General features: G+C 44.3%; 1 protein-coding gene across 1 annotated transcript; it reads left to right on the forward strand.

Annotated features, from left to right (window-relative positions):
- Positions 1–21: 21 nt before the first annotated feature.
- CATSPER2 (cation channel sperm associated 2) lies at positions 22–21,246 on the forward strand. Its single transcript, XM_066344455.1, has 13 exons — positions 22–207; positions 684–830; positions 1,336–1,509; positions 2,477–2,545; positions 10,980–11,152; positions 11,657–11,812; positions 12,089–12,213; positions 14,158–14,336; positions 14,543–14,642; positions 15,653–15,709; positions 17,857–18,041; positions 18,721–18,888; positions 21,118–21,246. The coding sequence occupies exons 2-13, from the start codon at positions 686–688 to the stop codon at positions 21,147–21,149; spliced, it is 1,563 nt and encodes a 520-aa protein (XP_066200552.1). The 5' UTR covers positions 22–207; positions 684–685; the 3' UTR covers positions 21,150–21,246.
- Positions 21,247–26,357: the final 5,111 nt, after the last annotated feature.

Genomic DNA, 26,357 nt, shown 5'->3' on the forward strand with positions numbered 1-26,357 from the left:
TGGGCCGGCGGCTGGGGGTCGGGGGCTGGGTCCCGGGCGAGCCGGAACCGGGAGTGCGGGCGGGGCGGAACTGGAAATGGGGCGCAGTGAGGCGGCGATCCAACCTTGAGCGCATCCTGCGTAGGGAGAGAGGACCTCAGGGGGCGCAAAAGGCGGAGGCGGAGGAGTGAAGTCAGGGCTGAGTGGGAGAAAGAGGGCCGGGCTGAGGTGAGCCTCACGAGCGGGAATTGAGAGAAGCTGGCCGAGGGAGCGTTGGGACCGGACACATTGTCAAACTGTCAGGCTGTTACATTTTGTCCAATTCTTCTTAATTTTTTTTTATTAAAAAAAAATTTTTTTTAGGGGGAAGCCCCAACTCCCACTGCTTGACCTCAATGCACTGCCTGGTTCCCTGGGGTCCGGGTGGTTCCCGAATTCCTCTTTGTCCAGCCCCGGGACTCCTGCCCTTGTGGTTGTTGCTTTTTTCTTAGAAATACCCTCACACAAATGAAGGTGCTCGGCCACTTAATCAACTGCGCAATATTCTCTTACGACTCTTATCTCTTGTTTCAAAAATCCTTGAATCTTTGTACAATGTGTTTGTTTTCTTAAAGGCAAGAATGGGGGAGGTGAGAGAAGAAAACCACTGATCTTGGGTGCAACTTCAAGAATGAAATGATACTTCTCTTCCATTTTCTTAACAGACATGGCCACTTACCACCGAGAAGGACACAGTCAACTGCCCCGAGCTGATGCCATTCGTTCTCGTCTCATTGATACTTTCTCCCTCATACAGCATCTGCAAGGCTTCAGTCAAGCTGTGCCACGGCACACTATCCGAGAGATACTTGGTCAGCAGTTTCTCCTTTTTCTTCACAAGGAGAAACTTAAGACTCCTATCCACACCCTCTAAAGAATAGGAAGAAGACAGATAATATTAAGGGTAGAAAATTCAGGGGAGGTTGATTTGGTTACTAGTTCGGAGGTTACAATAAACTTGATAAATCAAAGGCTTTAGAAATAAAATTCCTTGAGTCCAGGATATAGAACCCATACCTCTCACTTATAGTCCTAGGATAACTGCTAGCCTTGGCTGATGTGGAAGTTTTTACCAAGGACACTTAAAACTTAAAGGGTTGAACCTGCTGCCTTTTTTTCTTGGGTATGGACAGTATTGATCATAAGCAATACAATAGCTCTTCAAACTAGTATTGGTTGCTGTGAGTAGGAGCAGCAAGGCAAAAGCCAGCTCTTGGGCTGGTTATGTAACTAGTATTCCTGCCCCCAATCCTACCTGCTCTTCTTATCCCCCTAAAACTTCTCTTTATATCTGTCTCTTTTTTATTTTTGGTGTAGATTCTTCTCAACAGAAGAAACTTATGTTAGGAGATCAACACCAGCTGGTGCGCTTCTCCATGAAGCCTCATCATGTAGAACGGATTACACATGCCCATAGGCTGCTTAGCAGGTTTCAAGTGCGCTGCAGTCAGAGGCCACCTCTTTCTTTGTGGGCTGGATGGGTCCTTGAGCGTATCCTTTCAATGCCACTCATTTTTATCCCATTTCTTTACTGTCTCTCTTGTCTCATCATCTGCCTTATGACTTTATTTTTCCCTTTTCGAACTCCCATTTTATTCTCATTCTCACTGGGCCTATCCTTGCTCCTATGATTTCACCTGCAAGAATCAGAATTCCGCCTGACCAGGCGGTGGCGCAGTGCATAGAGCATCGGATGCAGAGGACCCAGGTTCGAAACCCCGAGGTCACCAGCTTGAGCGCGGGCTCATCTGGTTTGAGCAAAAGCTCACCAGCTTGGACCCAAGGTCGTTGGCTCAAGCAAGGGGTTACTCAGTCTGCTGAGGGCCCGCGGTCAAGGCACATATGAGAAAGCAATCAATGAACAACTAAGGTGTTGCAACGCGCAATGAAAAACTAATGATTAATGCTTCTCATTTCTCCATTCCTGTCTGTCCCTGTCTATCCCTCTCTCTGACTCTCTCTCTGTCTCTGTAAAGAAAAATTTAAAAATAAAAGAAAGCATGTTGAATTTATTCAGCAGTTCTAGTTAAAAAAAAAAAAAAAGGCCTTGGCCGGTTTGCTCAGTGGTAGAGTGTCGGCCTGGCACGCAGGAGTCCTGGGTTCAATTCCCTGCCAGGGCACACACACAGGAGAAGCACCCATCTGCTTCTCCACCCTCCCCCTCTCCTTCCTCTCTGTCTCTCTCTTCCCCTCCTGCAGCCAGGGCTCCATTGGAGCAAAGTTGGCCCAGGCGCTGAGGATGGCTCCATGGCCTCTGCCTCAGGTGCTAGAATGGTTCTGGTTGCAACAGAGCGACGCCCCAGATGGGCAGAGCATCGCCCCCTGGTGAGCATGCCAGGTGGATCCCGGTCAGGCGCATGCGGGAGTCTGTCTGACTGCCTCCCCGTTTCCAACTTCAGGAAAAAAAAAAAAAAAAGAACCAGAATTCCACTATGTATGATTCCTTAAGAGGAAACAGGTCCTCTCTTCACAAACTTCATCATCTTCCTCATCTTTTTGAATACAATTGTACTGATGGTTGAAATAGGTGAGAACTGACCTTGAATGAAAGAGGAAGTGGGCCCTGACTGGATGGTTGGGTTGGTTAGAGAGCATCTTCCTGATACGCAAAGGTTGTGGGTTCAAGCCCCAGTCATGGCGCTTACAGGAACAGATTAATGTTTCTGTCTCTCTCCTTTCCTCTCTCTCTAAAACCAGTAAATTAAAAAAAGAAAAAAGAGAGCCTGACCTGTGGTGGCACAGTGGATAAAGTGTCAGCCTGGAACACTGAGGTCACCAGTTCAAAACCCTGGGCTTTTCTGGTCAAGGCACATGTGGGAGGTGATGCTTCCTGCTCCTCCCTTTCTCTCTTTCTCTTTCACTCCTCTCTAAAATGAATAAATACTTTTAAAAAAAAGAGGAAGTGGAGTCATTTTTCCTTTATATTGATCATTTTGCATTTTTGAATGTCACTTGAATTCTAATAGGCATAGTTATATTAAGTCTTCTGGAGTAGTGTTTGTGCAACTACTAAGATATAGGTACAGTTGGAGGGCTCTTGAAAGTGTAATAGATATAAGGCAGTCTAGACGTTTAGTGGTAGGATATAATACAAGGAACTGGAGCTGGAAAAACCAGTTATATTTCTTGTGCCAAACTAAATTTGTTTGAATTAACCTTTCCTATTAGAGATATTGATTCCTATCAGTGAGTGATCCAATACTTACATTTTTACAAGTATATTTAGAAAGATTAAGGACAAATAAGTTGGGTACAGTTAAGATACTAGATGAGCCAAAAAATGACCTAAAGAGTAAATAATTCGCCTGACCTCTGGTGGCTCAGTGGATAAAACATTAACCTGGAACGCTGAGGTTGCTGGTTCAAATCCCTGGGCTTGCCTGGTCAAGGCACATACAGGAAGCAACTACTACAAGTTGATGCCTCCTGTCCTCTCTCTCTCTCCCTCTCTCTCCCCCCCTCTAAAAATTAATAAAGAAATAATTTTAAAAATTTAAAAAAAGAGTAAATAATTCTAAACCAATCAAATTATATTAAATATATTAACAAGAAAAATCTGAAGAATCAGTAAGTTCATTTGATTATCTCAAACAAACTGCTTAGAACTGCTTAGAAGGTTAAGGACAGTAGAAGTACTTCCTTGTTTTATCCTCAGTGTTTTGGGAAAGTTTCCCACTTTAAAACTTTTTTTTTTTTTTTTTGCTTGCCTGACCAGGTGATGGTGCAGTGAATAGAGCATTGGACTGGGACTCAGAGGACCCAGGTTCGAGACCCCGAGGTTGCCAGCTTGAGCGCAGGCTCATCTGGTTTGAGCAAAAGCTCACCAGCTTGGACCCAAGGTCTCTGGCTCGAGCAAGGGGTTACTCGGTCTGCTGAAGGGCCATAGTTAAGGCACATATGAGAAAGCAATCAATGAACAACTAAGGTGTTGCAACGAAAAACTGATGATTGATGCTTCTCATCTCTCTCCATTCCTGTCTGCCTGTCCCTGTCTATCCCTCTGGCTGATTCTCTCTATATCTGTAAAAAAAAGAAAATAAAAGAAATTGATTCCTGTCCAATTCCTTTGAAATCCCCTGAAAAAAAACTTGCCACATAATAATATCCTCCCCCCCCAAAAAAAAACCAAACTTTTTTTTTTTTTTTACAGAGACAGAGAGTCAGAGAGGGATAGATAGGGACAGACAGAAACGGAGAGAGATGAGAAGCATCAATCATTTTTTGTTGGGACACCTTAGTTCATTGATTGCTTTCTCATATGTGCCTTGACCATGGGGCTACAGCAGACGAGTAACCCTTGCTCAAACCAGGGGCCTTGGGTCTAAGCTGATGAATCTTGCTTAAACCAGATGAGCCCGCGCTCAAGCTGGCGACCTCGGGGTCTCAAACCTGGGTCCTCCCAGTCCGACGCTCTATCCACTGCGCCACCACCTGGTCAGGCTCCCACTTTAAAACTTAAAACTATTTGCCTGACCGGGCAGTGGCGCAGTGGATAGAGCGTCGGACTGGGATGCAGAAGACCCAGGTTCGAGACCCCGAGGTCGCCAGCTTGAGCACGAGCTCATCTGGGTTGAACAAAAAAAGCTCACCAGCTCGGACCTAAGCTCACTGAGCAAGGGGTCACTCGGTCTGCTGAAGGCCCACGGTCAAGGCACATATGAGAAAGCAATCAATGAACAACTAAGGTGTCGCAACGAAAAACTAATGATTGATGCTTCTCATCTCTCTCCATTCCTGTCTGTCTGTCCCTATCTATCCCTCTCTCTGACTCTCTCTCTGTCCCTGTAAAAAAAAACAAAACAAAACAAAACAAAAAAACCTTAAAACTCTTTGCCCTGGCTGGATAGCTTGGTTAGAGTATCCTCCTGATACATAGAGGTTGCTGGTTGGATTCCCGGGCAGGGTGCATGCAGAAACAGATTGATGTTTCTCTTTCCCTTTGTCCCTTTCTTTCTGTAAAATCTATTTAAAAAAATAAAACCATCTTTTAATAAAATTAGGTCAAAGATATTTAAATATACCATGATAATTGATGTCATTGACTACTATAGTATATTATGTATACTTTGAAATGTTTTATTTTTAATTTTTTTATTTTTTTAGGTAAGAGGAGGGGAGACAGTGAGGCAGACTCCCACAAGTGCCCGACCAGTATCCACCTGGCAACTCTGTCTGGGGCTGATGCTCAAGTACAGAGCTCTTTTTAGTGCCTGAGACCGACACGCTCCAAGCAGCTATCCTCAGCTCCTGGGGCCACACTGAAACCAATGGAGCCACTGGCTATGGGAGGAGAAGGGGGAGAGTAAGGAAGAGAAAAGCAGATGGTTGCTTCTCCTGTGTGCCCTGACTGGGAATCAAACCGGGACATCCATACACCAGGCTAACACTCTATCCACTCTATCTATGACACCATCTAGGGCCTGAAATGTTTTTATTTTATTTTAAGTGAGAGGAGGGGATATAGAGAGACAGGCTCCCACATGCACCCTGACCAGGATCCACCCAGCAACCCCTGTCTGGCACCTGAGGCCAACGCTGTGACCACTTGAGCTATTGGGCCAACACTTGAAGCAGTCAAGCCTCTGGCTGCAAGAGGGGAGGGGAAGAGGAGAGAAGGTGGAGAGGGAGGGGAAGAAAAGCAGATGGTCATTTTTCATGTGTGCCCTGACCAGGGATTGAACCCAGGACATCTGCACATTCTACCACTGAGCAAACCGGCCAGGGCTTGAAGTATTTTATTTCCTTTGCATATAGGGAGGATTTTGAACTAGGTCACCTACATTTCCTATTTCTTGATAACTGGTATGTATTTGCCTTGTGAAGTTAGGGATATAGTGTTAAACTTTGGAATAAAGTAAATAGCAGTAAATGTACAGGATTCCTTGCATCTAATGGACAAATCAAAAAAGAATAGCACTAACCATTCTATTTAGTAAAATGGCTGATTGTGAAACATGATCACTATGCCAGAGAATAGGTTGATTGCCTGAGTGGGAATCACCTGGAAAATTTATGCAAATTTTATTCAGTACATTCCCATGGTAGAAGGGCAGGAGGAATAATAATTTGCGGCTAGCAGATTTATTTCAACAGATTAGTTTACATGATAAACATGATTTAAAAAAAAAATATTAATTCAGAGGGGGGGCCAGAGCGAGAAGCATCAACTCATAGTTACTTCACTTTAGTTGTTCATTGTTTTCTTGTCTTATGTGCCTTGACTGATCAAGCCCTGGGACTTCAACCAGCAAGTGACCTCAGCATTCTATCTAGGTCAATGCTCCATCCATTGTACCACCACAGGCCAGGCAATAAACATTAAGATTTTGTAAAGGCTTTTAAAAAACAAGTTTTCAGCCTGTCCTGTGGTGGTGCATTGGATAAGGTGTTGACCTGGGATGCTGAGATTTCTGGTTCAAAACCCTGGGCTTGCCTAGTCAAGGCACATATGAGAAAGAACTACTATGAGTTGATGCTTCCCACTTCTCCCCCCCCTTTCTCTCTCAAAAGAATTTTTTCAGGTCACAAAGAATGTTGTTATAGAGAAAAAAAATAGTTATTAATGGATTCTAGATCAAAGCCCCCAATCTTTTTTTGTCTTCTGATTTTGTTTCCCAGTAATACATAGTGTGTCCTTAAAGTCATGGTGCACTTTTGACCAGTCACAGGAAAGCAACAAAAGACGATAGAAATGTGAAATCTGCACCAAATAAAAGGAAAACTCTCCCAGTTTCATACCTATTCAGTGCAACTCGATGTGGGCTCATGCACAGATTTTTTTAGGGCTCCTTAGATAGCTATCCCGTATAGCCTCTACAGACTCGTCACTGACTGATGGCCTACCAGAACGGGGTTTCTCCACCAAACTGCTGGTTTTCTTCAACTGCTTATCCCACCGAGTAATGTTATTCCTATGTGGTGGTGCTTCGTTATAAATGCGCCGATATTCACGTTGCACTTTGGTCACGGATTCAAATTTAGCGAGCCACAGAACACTGAACTTTCCCCTGTACCGTCTACATCTTGACTGGCATGGCCGTGGGCTGCTCGCTGTATACACGGTGTTACATCATTATCTGTGCATGCGCACATGCTGCCACATCATCCTACAGAAACTGGGAGGGTTTTCCTTTTATTTGGTGCAGATTTCACATTTCTATCATCTTTTGTTGCTTTCCTGTGACCGGTCAAAAGTGCGCCATGACTTTACAGACACACTGTATATAATCTTAAAAACTTTCTTAGGTGTTTCTTTTTCTTAGGTGTTTTAATCATTTAATTATTTTTATGTGGAATAAACAAATTGAAATAAAACAATGTTTTAGATCAGCATATTAAATATTGTATTTTAATATTTATAAATTTAAAAATGTGAGCAAATTTTTACTTTTGCAATGTTTTAAGTGATTCATGCATTTTCTTTCTTTTTTTTTAAGAGAGAGAGGGAGCAAAGTGAGAGGCATCAACTCCTAGTTTCTTCACTTTAGTTCATTGTTTTTCATATGTGCCTTGATGGGGGGGTGGGGGCAGTTCACTTAGAGCCAGTGACCCCTTGCTCAAGCCAGTGACCTTTGGGTTCAAGCCAATGATCCCATGCTCAAACCATCAATCCAGCACTCAAGCTGGTGTGCCTGTGCTCAAGCCAATGAGCCTCTGCTCAAGCTGGCAACCTCAGGATTTGGAACCAAGGAACTCAGCATCCTAAATCGATGCTGTATCCACTCTGCCACCACTGGTCAGGCTGATTCATGCTAATTTAAAGAAAATACATGATTTGTCTACAAATTAATTTTAAAATGCCATTAAATTTGACTTTGGATCAAATACATTAATTTTGTACTCTGTATGGTTTTTAATTTATTATTATTTTTTTAAATGAGATCATTGACAACAGTTGCAGGTTTACAACATGTATTCTATATGTTAAAGTGAAGATGTAAATTTATGTAATAGGGCATAAAAAATAGAAAAATGTCTACTTTCACAATGATATCCGTTGCTTAGTTTAATAATTTTCATATTTTGTTTCTGAATGATAAGCAAAAAAAGAAAGAAGATTTGGCTCATTTTCTCTGAAAGTAATATGTTGCAAGTGTGAGTAGTTTTTATTTCCAAAAAAGAGAGAGAAACCAAGTATAACATTCTTATACTTTTTTACATTGATTTTTGAGATTCTAGAGATATCTTGGGCTATATAAGATTTTTTAAATCAGATATATGTAATTTATAGAATCTGATAAGATCATCTTGAGATAAACATGCAGAATTCTATTTTTCAGAATTATTATGCTCTTCATGAAGTTCTATTTCAACATCATTGTTCCTTCCACTGTGGATTAATTAACCAAAATATTACTAAAAGCAATAACCATTTAAAACTGTGTGTCAAAATCTACATAGCAGTTTGTGTTCTTCAGGGTGATTGAGTATGCTCTTCTGATCTCCATTAACTGCCAAGCATATCAGTCATCATGCATTTGCAGGCCCTCAGAGTATTCTATTTTAAAGGGAAATATATTCATTTTTAGCTTTTAAGCCTATTTTAATCTCAACGTGTTTTTCAATCGCATGGCATACATCCATTAAATGTATAAAAGAGATGAAGAGGGTTGAAAGATTAAGGCAATGAGTTAAGGAATAGCAATTAGCAAATAATAGGGTTCTAGAAAGAAAGTACAGGATATAATTTGCTTTGTAGGACAAATCAATTTTATAGAAGAAAAGGAATGTTTTAAAAGCTAACAAATAGCCTTGGCTGGTTGGCTCCACGGTAGAGCATCAGCCTGGCATGTGGAAGTCCCAGGTTCAATTCCCAGTCAGGGCACACAGGAGAAGCCACCATTTGCTTCTCCACCCCTTCTTCTCCCTCCCCCTCCTCCTACTTAAGCCATGGATTGAATGGTTCAAGCAAGTTGTCCCTGGGCACTGAGGATGTCACCATGGCCTCACCTCAGGCACTAAAATAGCTCAGTTGCCGAGCAGTGGCCCCAGCTAGGCAAAGCATTGCTCAGTAAGGGTCTTGCCAGGAGGACCAGTCAGGTTGCATGTGGGAGTCTGTCTCTGCCTCCCTGTCTTTCACTTAATAATAATAATAAAAAAAAAACCAAGCTATTTTTTTATTATAACAGTATGCCCCATGAATCTGGCTTCTTTCTATATCTCCTTTAAAGCACTTAACATATCATGGCCCTACATCTTCATTCTATTCTCAAGGCTTATTGCTTCTTTGTGAAATTTGGGACTATGGGTAACAGTGCAGCAGACAGGGTTAGTGGTAGTTTTTTCTTTATTTTTTTTTAAGATTTTATTTATTCATTATAGAGAGGGGAGAGAGAGAGAGACAGAGAGAAGGGGGGAGAAGTAGGAAGCATCAACTCCCATATATGCCTTGACCAGGCAAGCCCAGGGTTTTGAACCGGCAACCTCAGCGTTTCCAGGTTGACGCTTTATCCACTGCGCCACCACAGGTCAGGCTGGGGTTAGTGGTAGTTAAGAAATGAATCTCGGCCCTGGCCGGTTGGCTCAGTGGTAGAGCGTCAGCCTGGCGTGCGGAGGTCCCGAGTTCGATTACTGGCCAGGGCACACAGGAGAAGCGCCCATCTGCTTCTCCACCCCTCCCCCTCTCCTTCCTCTCTGCCTCTCTCTTCCCCTCCCACAGCCAAAGCTCCATTGGAGCAAAGATGGCCTGGGCGCTGGGGATGGCTTTGTGGCCTCTGCCTCAGGTGCTAGACTGGCTCTGGTCGCAACAGAGCAACCCCCCAGATGGGCAGAGCACATCCCCCCCACCCCCGTGGGCGGGCGGGCTGGATCCCCGTCGGGCGCATGCTGGAGTCTGTCTGACTGCCTCCCCGTTTCCAGCTTCAGAAAAAAAAACAAAAAAAAAAAAAAAAAAAAAAAAAGAAAGAAAAGAAATGAATCTCTTGGCCCTGGCGGGTTAGCTCAGGGGTAGAGTGTTGGCCTGGTATATGGAAGTCCCTGGCTAGATTCTCGGGCAGAGCACATGGGAAAAGTGACCTTCTACTTCTCCACCCTTCTCCTTCCCCCTTCTTTCTTTCTCTCTCTCTCTTCCCCTCCAGCAGCCAAGTCTCAATTAGAGCGAGTTGGCCCCGGGCACTGATGATGGCTTCATGACCTTCACCTCAAGCACTAAGAAAAGCTCTGTTGCTGAGCAATGGAGCAACACCCCAGATAGGCAGTGCATCGCCATCTAGTGGGCTTGCCCAGTAGATCCCGATCGGGGTACATGCAGGAGTCTGTCTCTGCCTCCCCTCTTCTCACTGAAAAAAAAAGAAAAGAAATGAATCTCTTAGTGTCTCTGTGACCCCAGAGGGGAAAGGCAGTGACTGGCAGCTGTTAGGCACATCCATGCCAGCGGGAGAGATGAGTCATAGCTATTTTTCATGTTTGATTCTGCCCTCCCTTGTATTTCACAGGTTGAAGTAACAGCAGTGTTTAGAGAAATGCAAAGAAAAGTATAATAGCAATGGGCAAAACTGGAGTTTATAACACGTTTTTGTTTTTTTTGATAGAGTCACAGAGAGGGAAAGATAGGGACAGACAGATAGGAAGGGAGAGAGATGAGAAGCATCAATTCTTTGTTGCGGCATCTTAGTTGTTCATTGATTGCTTTCTCATATGTACCTTGACTAGGGGGCTACAGCAGAGTGAGTGACCCCTTGCTCAATCCAGTGACCTTAGACTCATGCCAATGACCTTGAGGTCATGTCTGTGATCCCACGCTCAAGCCAGTGACCCCATGCTCAAGCTGGTGAGCTCGTGCTCAAGATAGATGAGCCCATGCTTAAACCAGTGGCCTTGGGGTTTCAAACCTGGGTCCTCCACATCCCCGTCCAACACTCTATCCCACTGTGCCACCTGATCAAGCTGTAACACGTTTTGATCATCCTTTATGATTCAGCTTCCCACTTCCCTCTTATTCATCCTTTGCTTTATGCCCACAGAATTGTTGGAATCCTCAAATACCAAACTCTGGCCCGTGAAGCTGACTCTGGAGGTGGCAGCTTGGTTCATCTTACTTAGTTTCATCTTGGAGATTATTCTTATGTGGCTATCCAGCTTTTCCCTATTCTGGAAGAATGCCTGGAATGTCTTTGATTTTGTTGTTACCATGTTGGTAAGGATAGATATCCTGAGGATGTGCCTAGCTGAATCAAAATGACAAGAAAAATTAAGATAATTAGGTCACAGGAAGAAACAAATAGAAATGTACCTAACTTTCTTATTTTCCATCTAAAACTAAAAGTCAATCATTGCAGGAGTTGCTGCTATTGGGAGCAAGGCAGAATCTAACCACAACATTAACCCCAACAATAATATGTACCAGTTACTAAGCACGTACTAAGTGCCAAGCTTCCTTCTAAGTGTTTTACATATATTTTCTCATTTGAGATCCACAAGAAACCAATGAGATAAGCACTGTATTTATCCCTTTTATGTCTGAGCAAATTGAAATACAGAGTTTAAGTAATATCAAATAGACTGAATAGAAAACAATCACTAGAGAATATTTTTCAAGGGGTAATTTCCAAGGAACTATGAAGAATATCAGATAATGAAGGAGCTACTGTCCATGGGTGCTTTGGGTATATTTTACTCATAATCTATTTGTTTCTCACAGTCCCTGCTTCCTGAGGTTGTGGTGCTGGTAGGGGTAACAGGCCAGTCTGTATGGCTCCAGTTGCTGAGGATCTGCCGGGTTTTAAGGTCTCTCAAACTCTTTACACGATTTCGTCAAATTCGAGTCATTATTTTGGCCCTGGTCAGGGCCCTCAAGGTGATTTGACTGTAGCAGCACAGCCAGGTGGGCGGAGTGGATGAACATGGGGGTTACATGAAACTAGTCTGAGTGGGTCAAAGAAGGCAGTGAAAGACACTATTATATGTAATTGGATGAAAAAGGGCTGAGGTCAAGCTCCTGTGGTCTAGAGGTGACAGGGCTCAGGACTGGAAATAAGGATTTGATGGGGGATTGACAGGGTGGACTTAGCTGGGCTATAAGTGAAGACCAGCCTTCTCTGGCCCAGCTCTTACTTGAAGTCATGGTTTCTAGAGTATGACCTTCCTCTTGTTGTTGCTGATCATCTTCTTCTACATTTTTGCTGTGACCGGTGTCTACTTCTTCGAGAATTATACCCGTTCATCTCGCACGGACCTGAAGTACCACATGTTCTTCTCGTAAGCAGAACTGGGAGAAGCCTGGGTTGGGGGAGGGAATTTAGGCAAGAGACTGGGAGGCTAGTTCAAAGTATAGTAATAAAGTATAGTCTATTGTAAGAAATTAGAATAGAAGACAGTAAGGAGAGGCAAAGAGAAAGCAAAGGAATGGTTAATTGTATTCACTCTGATTTTGAGGATAGGGCAGCTACCAGATTTGCTCTGGATTTTGCAAATTCATGCACACCCTCAAAAACCATCTTTAAATACCAGTATACTCCAATGGTTAAGCCCTGGTTTCTATGACTCAGTTACCTCTTTTGAAAAATGGGAATAAGCCTGAGCAGGCGGTGGCGCAGTGGATAGAGCATCGGACTGGGATGCGGAAGGATCCAGGTTCGAGACCCCGAGGTCACCAGCTTGAGCGCCGACTCATCTGGCTTGAGCAAAATCTCACCAGCTTGGACCCAAGGTCGCTGGCTCCAGCAAGGGGTTACTTGGTCTGCTGAAGGCCCGCGATCAAGGCACATATGAAAAAGCAATCAAAGAACAACTAAGGTGTCGCAACGAAAAACTGGTGATTGGTGCTTCTCATCTCTCTGTATTCCTGTCTGTCTGTCCCTATCTATCCCTCTCTGACTCTCTCTCTGTCCCTGTAAAAGAAAAAGAAAAAAAAAGAAAAGAAAAATGGGAATAAGAGTGTAAGGGATAAATGAGGTAATGCATCTAAGCACTTAGCAGAGTATTTAACACATATTGTAAGTGATAATAAATGTTACTTTCTCATACATGTTGGTTTTACCTCAATTTCTAGGTGTGGGGATTACACATGCACATACTTATACTCATTAGAGAGTAAAATCCCGGCAAGATCTCTGTCTAGAGAACACTGATTACTAGTAAAAAGTCAATTGGGATTTAGAGGTGATAATGTTATTTATGAATTGGAATCCTATCTTTCAGCACCTCTCAGCTCTTCTCTCTTATAAAACTAATGTATGAGTCAGGAAAGTACTAAAATTGATCCTATTCAGGCCCTGATGTTTTGAACCAATTGTATGTGGAGGACTAAGGAGGAAAGAAGGCAATTTTACATGCCTTCCTTAGAGCTTTTGTGATATATTAATATTTATTATTTGGGATCACGTGTTTATGTCACAAATCCATTTGTTCATTTGCCTATCAGTTCATACCAACAAATTAAATAGGAATGATGTTTGCTAAATTCTTTTTTTTTTTTTTTTTACAGGGACAGAGTGAGAGTCAGAGAGAGGGATAGATAGGGACAGACAGGAACGGAGAGAGATGAGAAGCATCAATCATCAGTTTTTCGTTGCCGTTGTGACACCTTAGTTGTTCATTGATTGCTTTCTCATATGTGCCTTGACCATGGGCCTTCAGCAGACCGAGTAACCCCTTGCTTGAGCCAGCGACCTTGGGTCCAAGCTGGTGAACTTTTTGCTCAAGCCAGATGAGCCCGCGCTCAAGCTGGCAACTTTGGGGTCTCGAACCTGTGTCCTCTGCATCCCAGTTCGACGCTCTATCCACTGAGCCACCGCCTGGTCAGGCTAAATTCATTAAGTGACCTTCTGTTAGGTGACATGTGTAGGACAGTGGAGAATGAACTTACAAAAAATGATATGTAGTTGCTGATTCATTCATTTTTTTAAAAAATTCAGTCAGTATCTATTAAGTATCTACTATGCTCCAGATACTAATGGAGTAAGTAGTAAGAGAAATTCATAGATTATTTATGATAAAGGAAAACCTCATAAAACAACCTTAAACTTAAGAATAATTAGCTAAAAAATTAAGTATGGTAGAAAAAGACACATTCAGAGCAAACTATAAAGAAATGCTCTTATGTTGCTTTAAGAATGAAAATGGGAAAAAAAGAGTGAGAATGAAACTGTTTTTGAGAGGTTTATATCTCTGTTTTATCTAAATGCACATCTTTTTCTTCAGGGACTTGCTGAATTCCCTAGTGACAGTGTTCATCCTCTTCACCATGGATCATTGGTATGCACTGCTTCAGGACACCTGGAAGGTGCCCAAAGTCAGCCGCACCTTCAGCAGCATCTATGTCATCCTTTCGTTGTTCCTTGGGTCTATTATCTTTCGAAATATCATAGTAGCCATGATGGGTAAGCATAGAACAGGTGAAACTTGGTGGGATGGATGGTTGGGAAGATATTAGAGTGAAAGCTAGGACTGTTGGATTATGGAGAGAGAGAACCTGATACAGGTCTTGGGGCCTATAATGGATATTTCATTTGGTTTATCCCCACTTAAGCCCTCTCCCCAGGTCTAGTCACCACCATTCCCAACTCCTAATGGCCCTTTGGGGCAGTTACTAACTTTCAGAACATCAGAAATGAGCTGAATGAGGAGATGACAAACCTGGAGGTTCAGCACAAAGCCGACATATTCAAGCAGCAGATTACCCAGAGGTATGCTTCCCCATTTCAAACTCAACTATAGTTCTCAACAGTTTCCTGACCTCATTCCTTGTTTCTACTCTTTGGCCTTGACACCATTTTTCCCTTTGTGACAGGCAATTTGCCTGACACAGCTCTAAAATATTGCCTTTTTTTTCCTTTTTTGAGAGAGAGAGAGAGAGAGAGAGAGAGAGAGAGAGAGAGAGAGAGAGGAAGGGAGAGAGATGAGAAGCATCAATTCATAGTTGTGGCACTTTTAGTTGTTCATTAATTGCTTCTCATAAATGCCTTGGCAGGTGGGGGCTCCAGCTGAGCCAGTGACCCCTTGCTCAAGCCAGTGACCTTGGGCTTCAAGCCTTTGGGCTCAAGCCAGCAACCATGGGATCATGTCGATGACCTCACACTCAAGCCGGCGATCGATCTTAGGGTTTCAAACCTGGGACCTCAGTGTCCCAGTTTGATACCCTTTTCACTGCTTCACCACTGGTCAGATTGTTGCCTGATTCTTTATCTACTGTTGGTACTTCCCTACTCTTTTTTTTTTTAAGTAAGAGGAGCTGAGATAGAGAGACAGATACCCGCATGCACCCCAACCAGGATCCACGTGGCAACCCCCATCTGGGGCCAATGCTCAAATCAACTGAGCTATTTTTAGCACCTAAGGTTGTTGCACTAGGACCAACAAGCTATCCTCAAAGCCTGGGGCTGATGCTCAAACCACTCAAGCCACTGGCTGCAAGAGGGGAAGAGAGAGAAAAGGGGGAGAGGGAGAAGAGAAGCAGATGGTTGCTTTTCATGTGTGCCCTGACTGGGGATTGAACCCAGGACTTCTGCATGCCAGGCCAATGCTCTGTCCACTGAGCCAACCAGTCAGGGCTGACTTTTCTACTTCTTTTCACCTCTTTATTACAAGTTGTTCTCTTCACTCAGTTTTATTCACTTTATGATATGAATTATTTTTTTCCTCACTAAACAACTGCTTTAGTGTAAATCTCTTCACTCTTGTGTTTTTTGCTTTGCAGGAGACAAAACCTGTCCCCTGAGGCACAAATGTCAAGCATTAGCAAAATGGATACCAGGTTAGGACTATAAACTGGATGGACACACATGAAGGAGGAGAGGGTATAAAACCAAAGATGAATACTGGCTTTGAGAGAGAATTCATTCATTCAATAACTATTAGTTGTAGTGGGTTGAATGATAGCCCCCCAAAAAGATATGTTCTAACTCCCAGGACCTGTGAACATGACCTTATATGGAAAAAAGGTCCTTGCAGTTGCAATTAAGTTAGGGATCTTGAGATGTGATTATCCTGGATTATTCAGGTGGACCCTAAATTCAGTGGCAATGGTCCTCATCAGAGACAGAATAGACAGAGAATAAGAGATGTGAAGATAGAGCTAGAGAGTGGAGTGATACAACCACAGCCAAAAGAAGTCAAGGAATGCCAGGCAACTAACTGCTAGAGCTAGAAGAAGCAAGGAACCTTCTCCCTTAGAGCTTCCAGAGGGAGGGTGGACCAACCAACATCTTGATTTCAGACTCTGGATTCCAGAGTTGCGAGAGAATCAATTTCTGCTATTTTAAGCTATCAAGATTGTGGTAATTTATTACAGCAGCCACAGGAAATTAATACAAGTACCTTCTATGAAACAGAATACTAGATAGAATACCTGGAATACTATTATTCTATGAATACTAGACCGTAAGTATTCCACCATGAACAAGAAAGTAGAAGGAGAAATAAACTTATTCATCCATTTAATAAATAATTATTGAATGCTTATTAGATGCTTGGGATATGTCAGTGAACAAAACAGACAATAATGCTTGCTCTGATGTAGCTTACATATGAGGTAGGGGAAAGAGACAATAAATAATGAATATATTAAAAAGCATATTAACATTAAAATATATAAGCATTATTAAAGAATGAAAAGTAGGACTGGTTAAGGAGGATTGGAGGGTGGGGGTTGCAGATCGGTTGTAATTTTAAACAAGGTAGTCATGATGGCCTCACTGAAAATGTAACATTTGAGCAAGACTTAGAATAGGTGAGGGGATTACTGTGTGAATATCTATGGGAAGAGTGTTATAGGCAGAGGGAACAGCTACTACAAAGGTCTTAAGCCAGAAGCATGTCTGATGTTGAGAAACAACAAGGAAGCCATTGTGACTGGATCAAAGTGAGCAGGGGAAGAGTGATAGGAAATGAGGTCAGATAGATAGTGGAGACCCTATACTGTAGGGCTGTGGGTACCATTGTAGGTACTTGGGCTTTGACTCTGAGTGAAATAGAGAACAGAGCAGAGCAGTGACATGAAATGACTTAGATTTAAGGATTACCCTGGTTGCTGTGATGATGATAGACTGTAGAAGTATAAGGGAAGGAACAGGGATGAATTAGGAGGCTATGCTGCTATCCAAGCAAGAGATGATAATGGCTCAGACTAGAGTGGTACCAGTGAGAAAAGATATACAGTATTTTGAAGGTAGAGTCAACAGGATTTCTTGATGGATTGGATGTAAGGTATCAGAGAAGAGTTCAGGATGACTCCAAAGTTTTTGCCTGAGCAATGTCAGGATGGGGAAAGCTGAAGTTGGAAGAAGTGTTTGGGCAAAGAGTTGGCTTTTGGTTGAATTTGAGATTTCTATTAGACATTCAAGTAGTGATATGTGAGTCAAAGTTGTTTATACTAGTCTGGTTTGAGGAATGAGGTCTGGACCAGAGGTTTACATTTACATTTAGTAGGCATTTAAACTCAGATTAGATAACCAAAGGATTGACTGGATGGAGAAGATAAAAAGACCAAGAGCTGAGCAAAGTGAGCCCTGTACTATTAAGAGATTGAATCGTGGGGACAAAAGCTGTAGTTATGGTGTAATAGGCATAGGACTATGGAGTGGGGAGCCAAAGCTTGGTAAAATAAGGCTGGATGTGGAATGTGGAAACATGAGTAAAACTAAGCACAGAAGCTATGTGCTGAGAGGCACTAATATAGATATAGCACTGGGATAATTGAGGTTGAAAGTGCTTAAGATCAGATTTTGGGCTTGTATATATAATAACTTGTATATACAGTGAGCATTTTGGCCCTCACAACCTAAAGTCTCAGGGATTGGGGATGCCCAGGGCCAGGGCCAGGTCCAGGACCAGAATAATGAAAGAGTTAGCTATATCCCATAAATGTATTTGAAGCAATAAAATTTCCCCTTTCACTTATAGAGTTACCAGTCAACAAGCAGAATCTATGGACTTCTCAGAAATTTCTCAAGAGCCTGAAAGCAGTGTCACTGAAGAGAGTCCAGAAGTATCTGAGCCAAAAACAAAAGAGTCTTTGTCAAAAAAGGAAAAGTCCACATTTTCCTTCTTATCTTCATCTTCTGAATCCATAAATTTGAAGGCTACTGGTAAGCAGAGTTTCTTCCATTTGAATTCAGACCCTTCATCTCTAGGAGACATCCCAATCTTATTAGGAGCTCTCCCACTTTCTATACCAGTCTGATTTTCTGTCCTTTTTCCTTTTTTTTTTGACAGAGACAGACAGAGAGAGGGACAAATAGGGACAGACAGGAAGGGAGAGAGATGAGAAGCATCAATTCTTCATTGTGGCATCTTAATTGTTCATTGATTGCTTTCTCATATGCGCCTTGACCAGGGGGCTACAGCAGAGTGAGTGACCCCTTGCTCAAGCCAGTGACCTTGGGCTCAAGCTGGTGAGCCTTGCTCAAACCAGATGAGCCCGCACTCAAGCTGGCAACCTCAGGGTCTCGAACCTGGTTCCTCTGCGTCCCAGCTCGACACTCTATCCAGTGCTCCACAACCTGGTCAGGTTGATTTTCTGTCTTAATTACTTTCTTTGTGCTTCTTCATTTTCCCTGTACTTCTGTTTCACCTTGGATAAATGTGGCTGTGGATGTCTTTGCTTATTGTGAAAAGTGATCTCTTGGTGATGCACTATTTACCCTCCTCCCTGCTTCCTGTTTCCTCTTCCATCCCTGCTTTTTCCTCCACACACACCGTAAGCTTTATCAGTTCTTTCCCAACTTCCGCAAATCTATATGTTTTAAGAAGAATTCCTCCATCCAGGTCAGTTGGACTGGGAGACTCATGTGCACCAGAATCTGCCTGGGCTAGTGGACATGGGTGAGGCCGAACATGTTATTTGGCCTAGAGATTCACTCTTTCGATATTTGGAGTTGCTGGAAAAGCTTCAGTATAATCTAGAGGAGCGTCAACAGTTGCAAGAGTTTGCAGGTATGGATTTGGGGCAGTCATAGGGACTAAGAGTTAAGTACATTTGGAGTAACATATATAACTGAGATTAAGGATGTGGGTGGTCACTATTTTGGTATCTCAGCCTCTGAATTTCTACCTCATACCTAAAAAAGGCAAATCCTTGGTTTGGCATGTTACATTCAGGACATATGTCCTGACTTTTTCTAACCTAGAGAGAACCTGGCAATTTTGCCTCTTCAGTAGGACTCCTAAATACTTTCAGTTCTGAGAGCTTGTTTCCCAAGTGGAGAATGTTCCAGTTGTTGGGAATTAAGACAGGTGGGCTCTTGCTTGTTTTGGTAGTCCACTCCCCTTTTGTACATGTTTCTTCTCTTTGAAGGCCACATTTTAGACCTGAGTAGTAGGGCCTTAGGCTTAAGATTTTGAGATTGCATATATAATGACTGATAGCTATGGCAATTAGACAACAGAAAGCCTACAAGTGCCCACTACCTTCAACCCCCCGCAAAATTTTATAAATTGTAGACTTCTCTTTCTTTCAACAGTTTCTACAGTCAGTTTAGGCAGAGAGAAGTATGAGATTTAAATAATAGAATTATTTTCCCTAAATTTCTTACTTGAAATTTCACAACTTGAAGATTAATTTGGATTAATAAAATTTCTCTCTACAAATAAAAACTGGAAGAATTAGGGCCTCTGCCCTTTCTTTTTCTTTTTTTTACAATTTAATATGGATTCATGTTGTCTTCCTCATACCTAGTTGAAATGAACTCAGTGTGAAAATTAACAACTGGGGAAGAGGAATGTGTGTTGATGGTGGCCAATAAGAGAATGTTGTGGGTTTTTTTTACAGAGACAGAGAGAGAGAGTCAGAGAGAGGGATAGATAGGGACAGACAGACTGGAATGGAGAGAGATGAGAAGCATCAATCATCAGTTTTTTGTTGCGACACCTTAGTTGCTCATTGATTGCTTTCTCATATGTGCCTTGACCGTAGGCCTTCAACAGACCGAGTAAGCCCTTGCTCAAACCAGCGACCTTGGGTCCAAGCTGGTGAGCTTTGCTCAAACCAGATGAGCCTGCGCTCAAGCTGGCGACCTCGGGGTTTCGAACCTGGGTCCTCCGCATCCCAGTTCGACACTCTATCCACTGCGCCATCGCCTGGTCAGGCAAGAGAAATTTATAACTTTGGAATGTGGAATTTAGAACAGGATGTCAAAATAGACATTCACCTACTTCAAATGTTGCCTAAAGTTAATCCTGCTCTTTCCAGCTGTCTTCAGCCTTGCCTTCCCACTTATTTTCTAAGGAGAACATGACGAGAGAAGTAGCAAGACCACTTCTTTAACCCTTTGTGTAGTGAGTTTTTTGTTAACCCTTTGAGTGAGGACGTACATGAACGTGCATACTATTCAAAGGCTTAATCCTGATTAATTCATCTTTGGAAAAGAGTACAGGTGCATATGGCTTAATTCTTTATTTTTCAATTAAAGTTGACATGTAACATATGGCTTAATTAATTAATTAATTAATTTTTGTATTTTTCTGAAGCTGGAAATGGGGAGAGACAGTCAGACAGACTCCCGCATGCGCCCGACCGGGATCCACCCGGCACGCCGACCAGGGGCGATGCTCTGCCCACCAGGGGGCGATGCTCTGCCCCTCTGGGGGGCGTCGCTCTGCCGAGACCAGAGCCACTCTAGTGCCTGGGGCAGAGGCCAAGTAGCCATCCCCAGCGCCCGGGCCATCTTTGCTCCAATGGAGCCTTGGCTGCGGGAGGGGAAGAGAGAGACAGAGAGGAAGGAGGGGGGCGTGGAGAAGCAAATGGGCGCTTCTCCTATGTGCCCTGGCCGGGAATCGAACCCGGGTCCCCCGCACGCCAGGCCGACGCTCTACCGCTGAGCCAACTGGCCAGGGCCCATATGGCTTAATTTAAAGTGAAGGTTAGCTCTGGCCGGGTAGCTCAGTTGGTTAGAACATCGTCCCAATACGCCAAGGTTGTGGTTCAATCCCTAGTCATTCAAGGGGACATACAAGAATCAACCAACAAATGGATAAAAAGTAGAACAAATTGATGTTTCTTTCTCTTTCTCTCTCTCTCTCTAAAAACCAATCAATCAATAAATATTTTTTTTACAAGAGTAAAGACTAATAAGAATTTGTGTGGGAACCCAGATAAAGGTCTTTAAACATTTATATGTTCTAAATATTCTTAGTTCTCCAGCCTCACAGTCTTTTTCTTTACAGTTCAGGCACTGATGAACTTTGAAGACAAGTAAAGTCGATGATGGATGCCTTTGATATATTTGGCAACAGATAATGAAGGGAATAGTTGGAAATGGAGAATTAAAAGTATAAATGTTTAATAAATACTGCTAACAATTGCTTAGTGCCCTGTCTCTGATACATAGAGAATACTGAAAGATACACGATTAGGTGAAAAAGACCAGTGGAGCCTGTGGTTCTTGGCTTTCTACCCTTCCCACAGCTGCTCAGGCTGACTCTTTCCTTGACTTTGTAACTCAAGTTCCCACCTTTCTGCAAACTCTACTTCCTGACAGACTCCTAATCTCACCCTCTCCCTCTCCCTCCCTGGTGGGTACAAGCCTCTCTTGTGGAGGGTTAAGCTAAAGAGATCCCAGGTATATTAGTACAACTAATGGAGAACTATTGTTACCATTGCCTCCTCTACAAACATTGCTTCTCCCATGTACCATTAACTTTAATCAAACATTATTTTCACCTGTTTCTGAGTCAAAATAAAATCCTTTATTCCATTTCCTTCCTATTGCTGAGGGCAGTGATTCCACTTTGTAGAAATGTTCAAATCAGTAAGCATCTGTGGGGCAGTGTGTTAGGCTTTCTTGTGGGGTTACCAGCTGTAAGCACTTTGCTTGATTAGTGGTGTGAGCACATGGCAGAGGCACGTGTGCATAGGCTATATAAGGCTTGCACTCGAGAGAGATGAGAGATGAGGGATTGGGGATGTGTGGATTGCCTGCCTGCCACTGTGAGGGGCCATTTTGCTGTTTGTTTGCCTGAGAGGTGGTTTCCCCTGCCTGTGTGCTTGTCCACCGTTGTGAGACTTTATTAAATGAATGGCCCAAACCTTTCTACCATCTGCCTGAACCCAATATGAACTTGCCTGGCCTTAGCAACCAGCATTACATCTGGCATAGTGGGTAGGATTCTAAGCAGATCGGTATGGAGCCACCAACTGCCTTGAGGGGTGAGTAAATGAGTGGCTGTTTCCGGTGGCTCTCCTGGTGGGAACTGTGGGCTGGGTGATTTTTGCAATCCTGTGAGAAGAAACTAAGAGCTTGCCTGACCTGTGGTGGTGCAGAGGATAAAGCATCAACCTGGAAACGCTGAGGTCGCCAGTTCGAAACCCTGGGCTTGCCTGGTCAAGGCATATATGGGAGTTGATGCTTCCTGCTCCTCCCCCCTTCTCTCTCTTTCTATCTCTCTCTCTCCTCTCTAAAATGAATAAATAAAAATTAAAAAGAAACTAAGAGCTCTGTGCGAGAAGCTGAGCGAGGTTGAAAGCTCCAGGATGAGCTGCATACTGAGCGGCAACGACTGTGTGAACTGGAGCGAGAGCTGGAGAAGGAGGCCGACTGGGTTAGAGAGCTGCAGAGCACCGATGGTGCCTGGAACTGGAGCAATCTACAGGTTCATGAGTTGCAGTTTGCCCTGGAAGTTGAAAGTTGGCAGCAGCAGTTCGAGGAACAACTGTGAGTTCAGCTTCACGCTGAGAGCCAGCAGCCACAGGAGCTGAAGATGGAGCCGTGCCAGCGGAGTGGTGTAGGTAGAGCACAGAGCGCATTCCTAGCAGCTGTGGCTGACGCAATGCTTTGAGAACACGCCAGCTCCCGGAACCCTCCTGGGCACACCCAGGAAGGAAGCTTGCCCGCTAAATGACTCAGCACCAGCCAGGAAGCTCCCTGACTTTTGCAGCCATTGGCTGTGAAGGACATGCTGTAACATCCTATTGGCTGAACCCATGTATATAAGCTATCTTACTTCCTTAATAAAGTCACTGAACCCGGGCTCTGGAGTTGGGTCTTTGCATCTCCAAAGTCCTCACCCCAGGCAGGCCTTGTTCACAACTGGTGCCCAATGTGGGGCATCAGCCACCCCTCTAACCCTGCTGTCCTGGCAGGTCTTACACTTCCCTAAGAGGAGCACGTGGCAATGGCAGCATTTCCATCTCTGCTCCAGAGAGCATGATGGCCCCTACCCCTATGTCCCAATATGTCAGCAAACCCACCAGCGGCTTAGCAGGCACTCCCTGCCATTCCAGCAGCCACTCAGCGATACAAGCCTGGCTTCTGGGATGTCCATTTATCCTCCCACAGCAGCCGCCGACGTTTACCTTTTGGAGTCTGCAAATTGCAACTCCGGCCCAATTCTCTTCATCTTGCAAAGATGAACTGAAAATACCAGCTCTGGCTGCCAGGCTCGAGCCCTGGGCTGCCGCCACCTTGCAACTCCAGCCCCGGCCTCCTGCTGCAGCTGTCTCTCCATAATGTCCAGGGCAAGCTGCAACTCATGAACCTGTGATTCGTCCTCCATTGGCTGCTTCATTTCCAGGTGAATCTCGTGAACCTGGTCAGCCTCCTCCAGTGCCTGCTCCAGCTCCAGGGTCAGTATCTCTTTCTTTCACGCTTGCTCCAGCTCCTTCCACTGCTCAGTTTGCAGGTCCCGGGCTGCCTCTTCCACAGATCTCTCGGTTCCCTCACGCATGGCTGTAAAACTCAGCCAGCCTACGGTCCCCAAAAGGACAGCCATGGGGAACCATAACAGCAGCCAGTCCTCTAGTCCAGGGACCCAGCCGGCACTCAAAGGACAGGTGAGTGACCCTCTGCAATGGGAAACCTTCTCCCTCACCCTCGAGCCCTGCAAGCTTGAGCCCTCTATCCCCTATTGCAGAGGAGGCAAGTTAAAGTTAGTGAAAAGGATTTTTGTACCTATTGGGAAATCCTCTCAGGTTTCAACCCTTGGTTCCAGATGTGCCTCTTTGGGACCCCGATACTTGGGCCCGAGCTATCTGGCACGTCCGTTCTGCCGAAGTACATGAAGGACAAACCTTTCCTCTTGGCCTCATTCCTGCCCTGTTAGCGATACATGCCTGCCTGACCAGTGCTCCTGCTGGGGACCCTCCACTGGTGCCAAAAATATTACAGGCTACCCCCTCATTCTGGGGAGCCCCTACCATCCTATTCGCCCCCTCCACTAAGGAGGAAAATAATTTAGCCTCCGAGTTTGACAAAATCGCGGCTGAGCATGCAGAAACAAAACTAGATACATTAGAAACCGCACCATCAGCTCTGCCACCCGAAGAAGCGGAATTCGCTACTTCTGCATTCCCAGCCAGGGCTCAGTGCCCCACCCCAGCCTCTCAGACGCCATTTTCTACCCCAGCTTTAACTCCAACATGTGTTCCTTTTGAAGACCCATGGGCCAGCCTATATGCTCCCATGTATCTTTTTTCTTTTCTCCCCTCATTTGTCTGTCTTGTTTATTTTTCTGTATCTTTTGTGCTCTCTCTCCCCCACCCCTCTCTCTGAAATGACGCTGGAAGGACCCAGCCACAGCACAGTGGCGGGGACCACACCCTCTTTTAACACAAGGGAGAGGTTATGCTTGTGTTTTTTCAGCCAATTTGGATTCCAGGAATCCCCCAACCTGCTTGACAGGGTTTCTTGGGCACCCACTAAGTGGTTCAGTCTTTACCTGTCCAAAGCTACAGCCCTGGCCTCCTCCACACCGACTGTGCCTGAGGGGAGGAGGTCCTCAGCACTCCAGAAGAAGACCTCGTGGCCAGTGTGTGCACCCCATCACCTGGGGTGATGTGGAGGCTTTGGTGGAGTGGGCCCAGGGAATGGCCCCTGACAGGCCCCCAGGCCCTGGTGCTCTTGTAAAGCCAGTATCCATGGCCACCATCACAGCAGCCGCCTGGCCCATGCAGGTTCGCATTGGATTCGGACAGTCGGTAAAGAAACAATGGAGCCAAAAACTGGTAGGCCATTTTCTTTAATTCTAGCTTGCACCCGGCGGGCAAGTAAAAACACACACTGGGCTCCAAAACCCACTCACATTCAGTGCTCACAAAGCTACTGACTTATCCAAGTTTCCTAGAATCAAAGGTTTCTAGCTCACCAGCCTTATTCTCCTCAGTTCCCCATCTCCTTCCTTATCCCAGATATAAACACTGCACAAACTGGCATCTCACTCAGCACTCCGCCATCTTGGCTGCTTCTCCTGGCCACATGGCCTCTTTCTGCTCTCTCTCTGCTCCCTCTGCTCTCTCATGCTAATCATCCCAGGAACCAAGAGATCAAACTCTCGTTCTGCCCCCATTTTATATTGTAGCTTCACAACCTCTAATCCAATATACAAAATAGGGAAGTCTCTAATACAAAGTCACTTCTCTGAGGCATGATTGGATTGTACCGCCCCACATCAAAAAGGGTGGGAAAGGCTTAATCCCAAAACCAAGCCCCAGGCTACAAGGATTCTCAACACACATTAATATCACCTGGGCAATGGCCTCCATGTGGGCAGCGGCGTTTTTAACAAAGTGAGCATAATACATTTTATCTGCCCAACAGCTCTGTTCTTGCTGTGTGTGCTATAGTAACCGCTAACTCCCAGATGTGGGCAGACCCCCACTTCTGGGTGGCTGTTCCCCACCCTGGCATAATTATGCCTGTAGAATTTAAAAGCCCACAGTTTCCAACAGCATATTCCAGTAACTTCTCCCTTAATCTCCCTTGTGACAATAGTAGCCGGTAATCCCAACAATGGAACGGCACTATATGGGGTAACCTCAGTGACCCAATGCTACTTAAGTTTACTCTGAATAATAACACCATCCCCTCGGAGGGGTGGGTCCTCCTTTGAAATAATACTACAGGGAACTTTGCTGAAAATGGTACTACCAACCAAGGCTCAGTACTTGGCCTACAAGCCCTCCTTCCCCTAGCTACCAACAGCTGGGCCCACCCCGCTAACCTTGCCTTCCCAGTGTAGCCTCTTTGCCCATTCCTGTATGACGAACATCTAAGAACACTCCCGAGAGAAGGAATTCCCTGGAGAGACTGCCACATTGCCTCTGGCCTGGATGTGCAGACCATCAATCTCAAAGTTTGGCATCAGAAGCTGAGAGATGGAATGCAACCATATGCAGTACGCAGCCTGCAGCAAGCCATCTGTTCCATGTTTGGATGCTGGGACCTTTGTGAGAAGGGGGCGTGCATGGACCTACATCCATTTTTTACAATCAAAATGGAACTGTGTTTAATGGCACCTGGAAGGTCTCTGTAACACAATGGGAGGAAAATGACATTTCGATCCCTAGGAGGAATCCCCTGTTTAAGACCCCTGTTCTATTTCCTAACTAGTCATACATTACAGAAGCTTGTCTCATTGTTTAATCCAGCTAATCTATTAGCATATAGTATAACAGGTATTATAGTTGTTTT

Source organism: Saccopteryx leptura, chromosome 6 (assembly GCF_036850995.1).
Source record: "Saccopteryx leptura isolate mSacLep1 chromosome 6, mSacLep1_pri_phased_curated, whole genome shotgun sequence".
Taxonomy (NCBI): domain Eukaryota; kingdom Metazoa; phylum Chordata; class Mammalia; order Chiroptera; family Emballonuridae; genus Saccopteryx; species Saccopteryx leptura.

What these genes read in the sequence shown, in the direction of transcription:
- CATSPER2 (XM_066344455.1), top strand. Translation starts at nt 686, where the DNA reads ATGGCCACTTACCACCGAGAAGGACACAGTCAACTGCCCCGAGCTGAT. An exon ending in AAGTACCACATGTTCTTCTC is followed by an intron (nt 12,214 to 14,157) that starts GTAAGCAGAACT and finishes CTTTTTCTTCAG; the next exon opens with GGACTTGCTGAATTCCCTAG. An exon ending in ATTAGCAAAATGGATACCAG is followed by an intron (nt 15,710 to 17,856) that starts GTTAGGACTATA and finishes TTTCACTTATAG; the next exon opens with AGTTACCAGTCAACAAGCAG.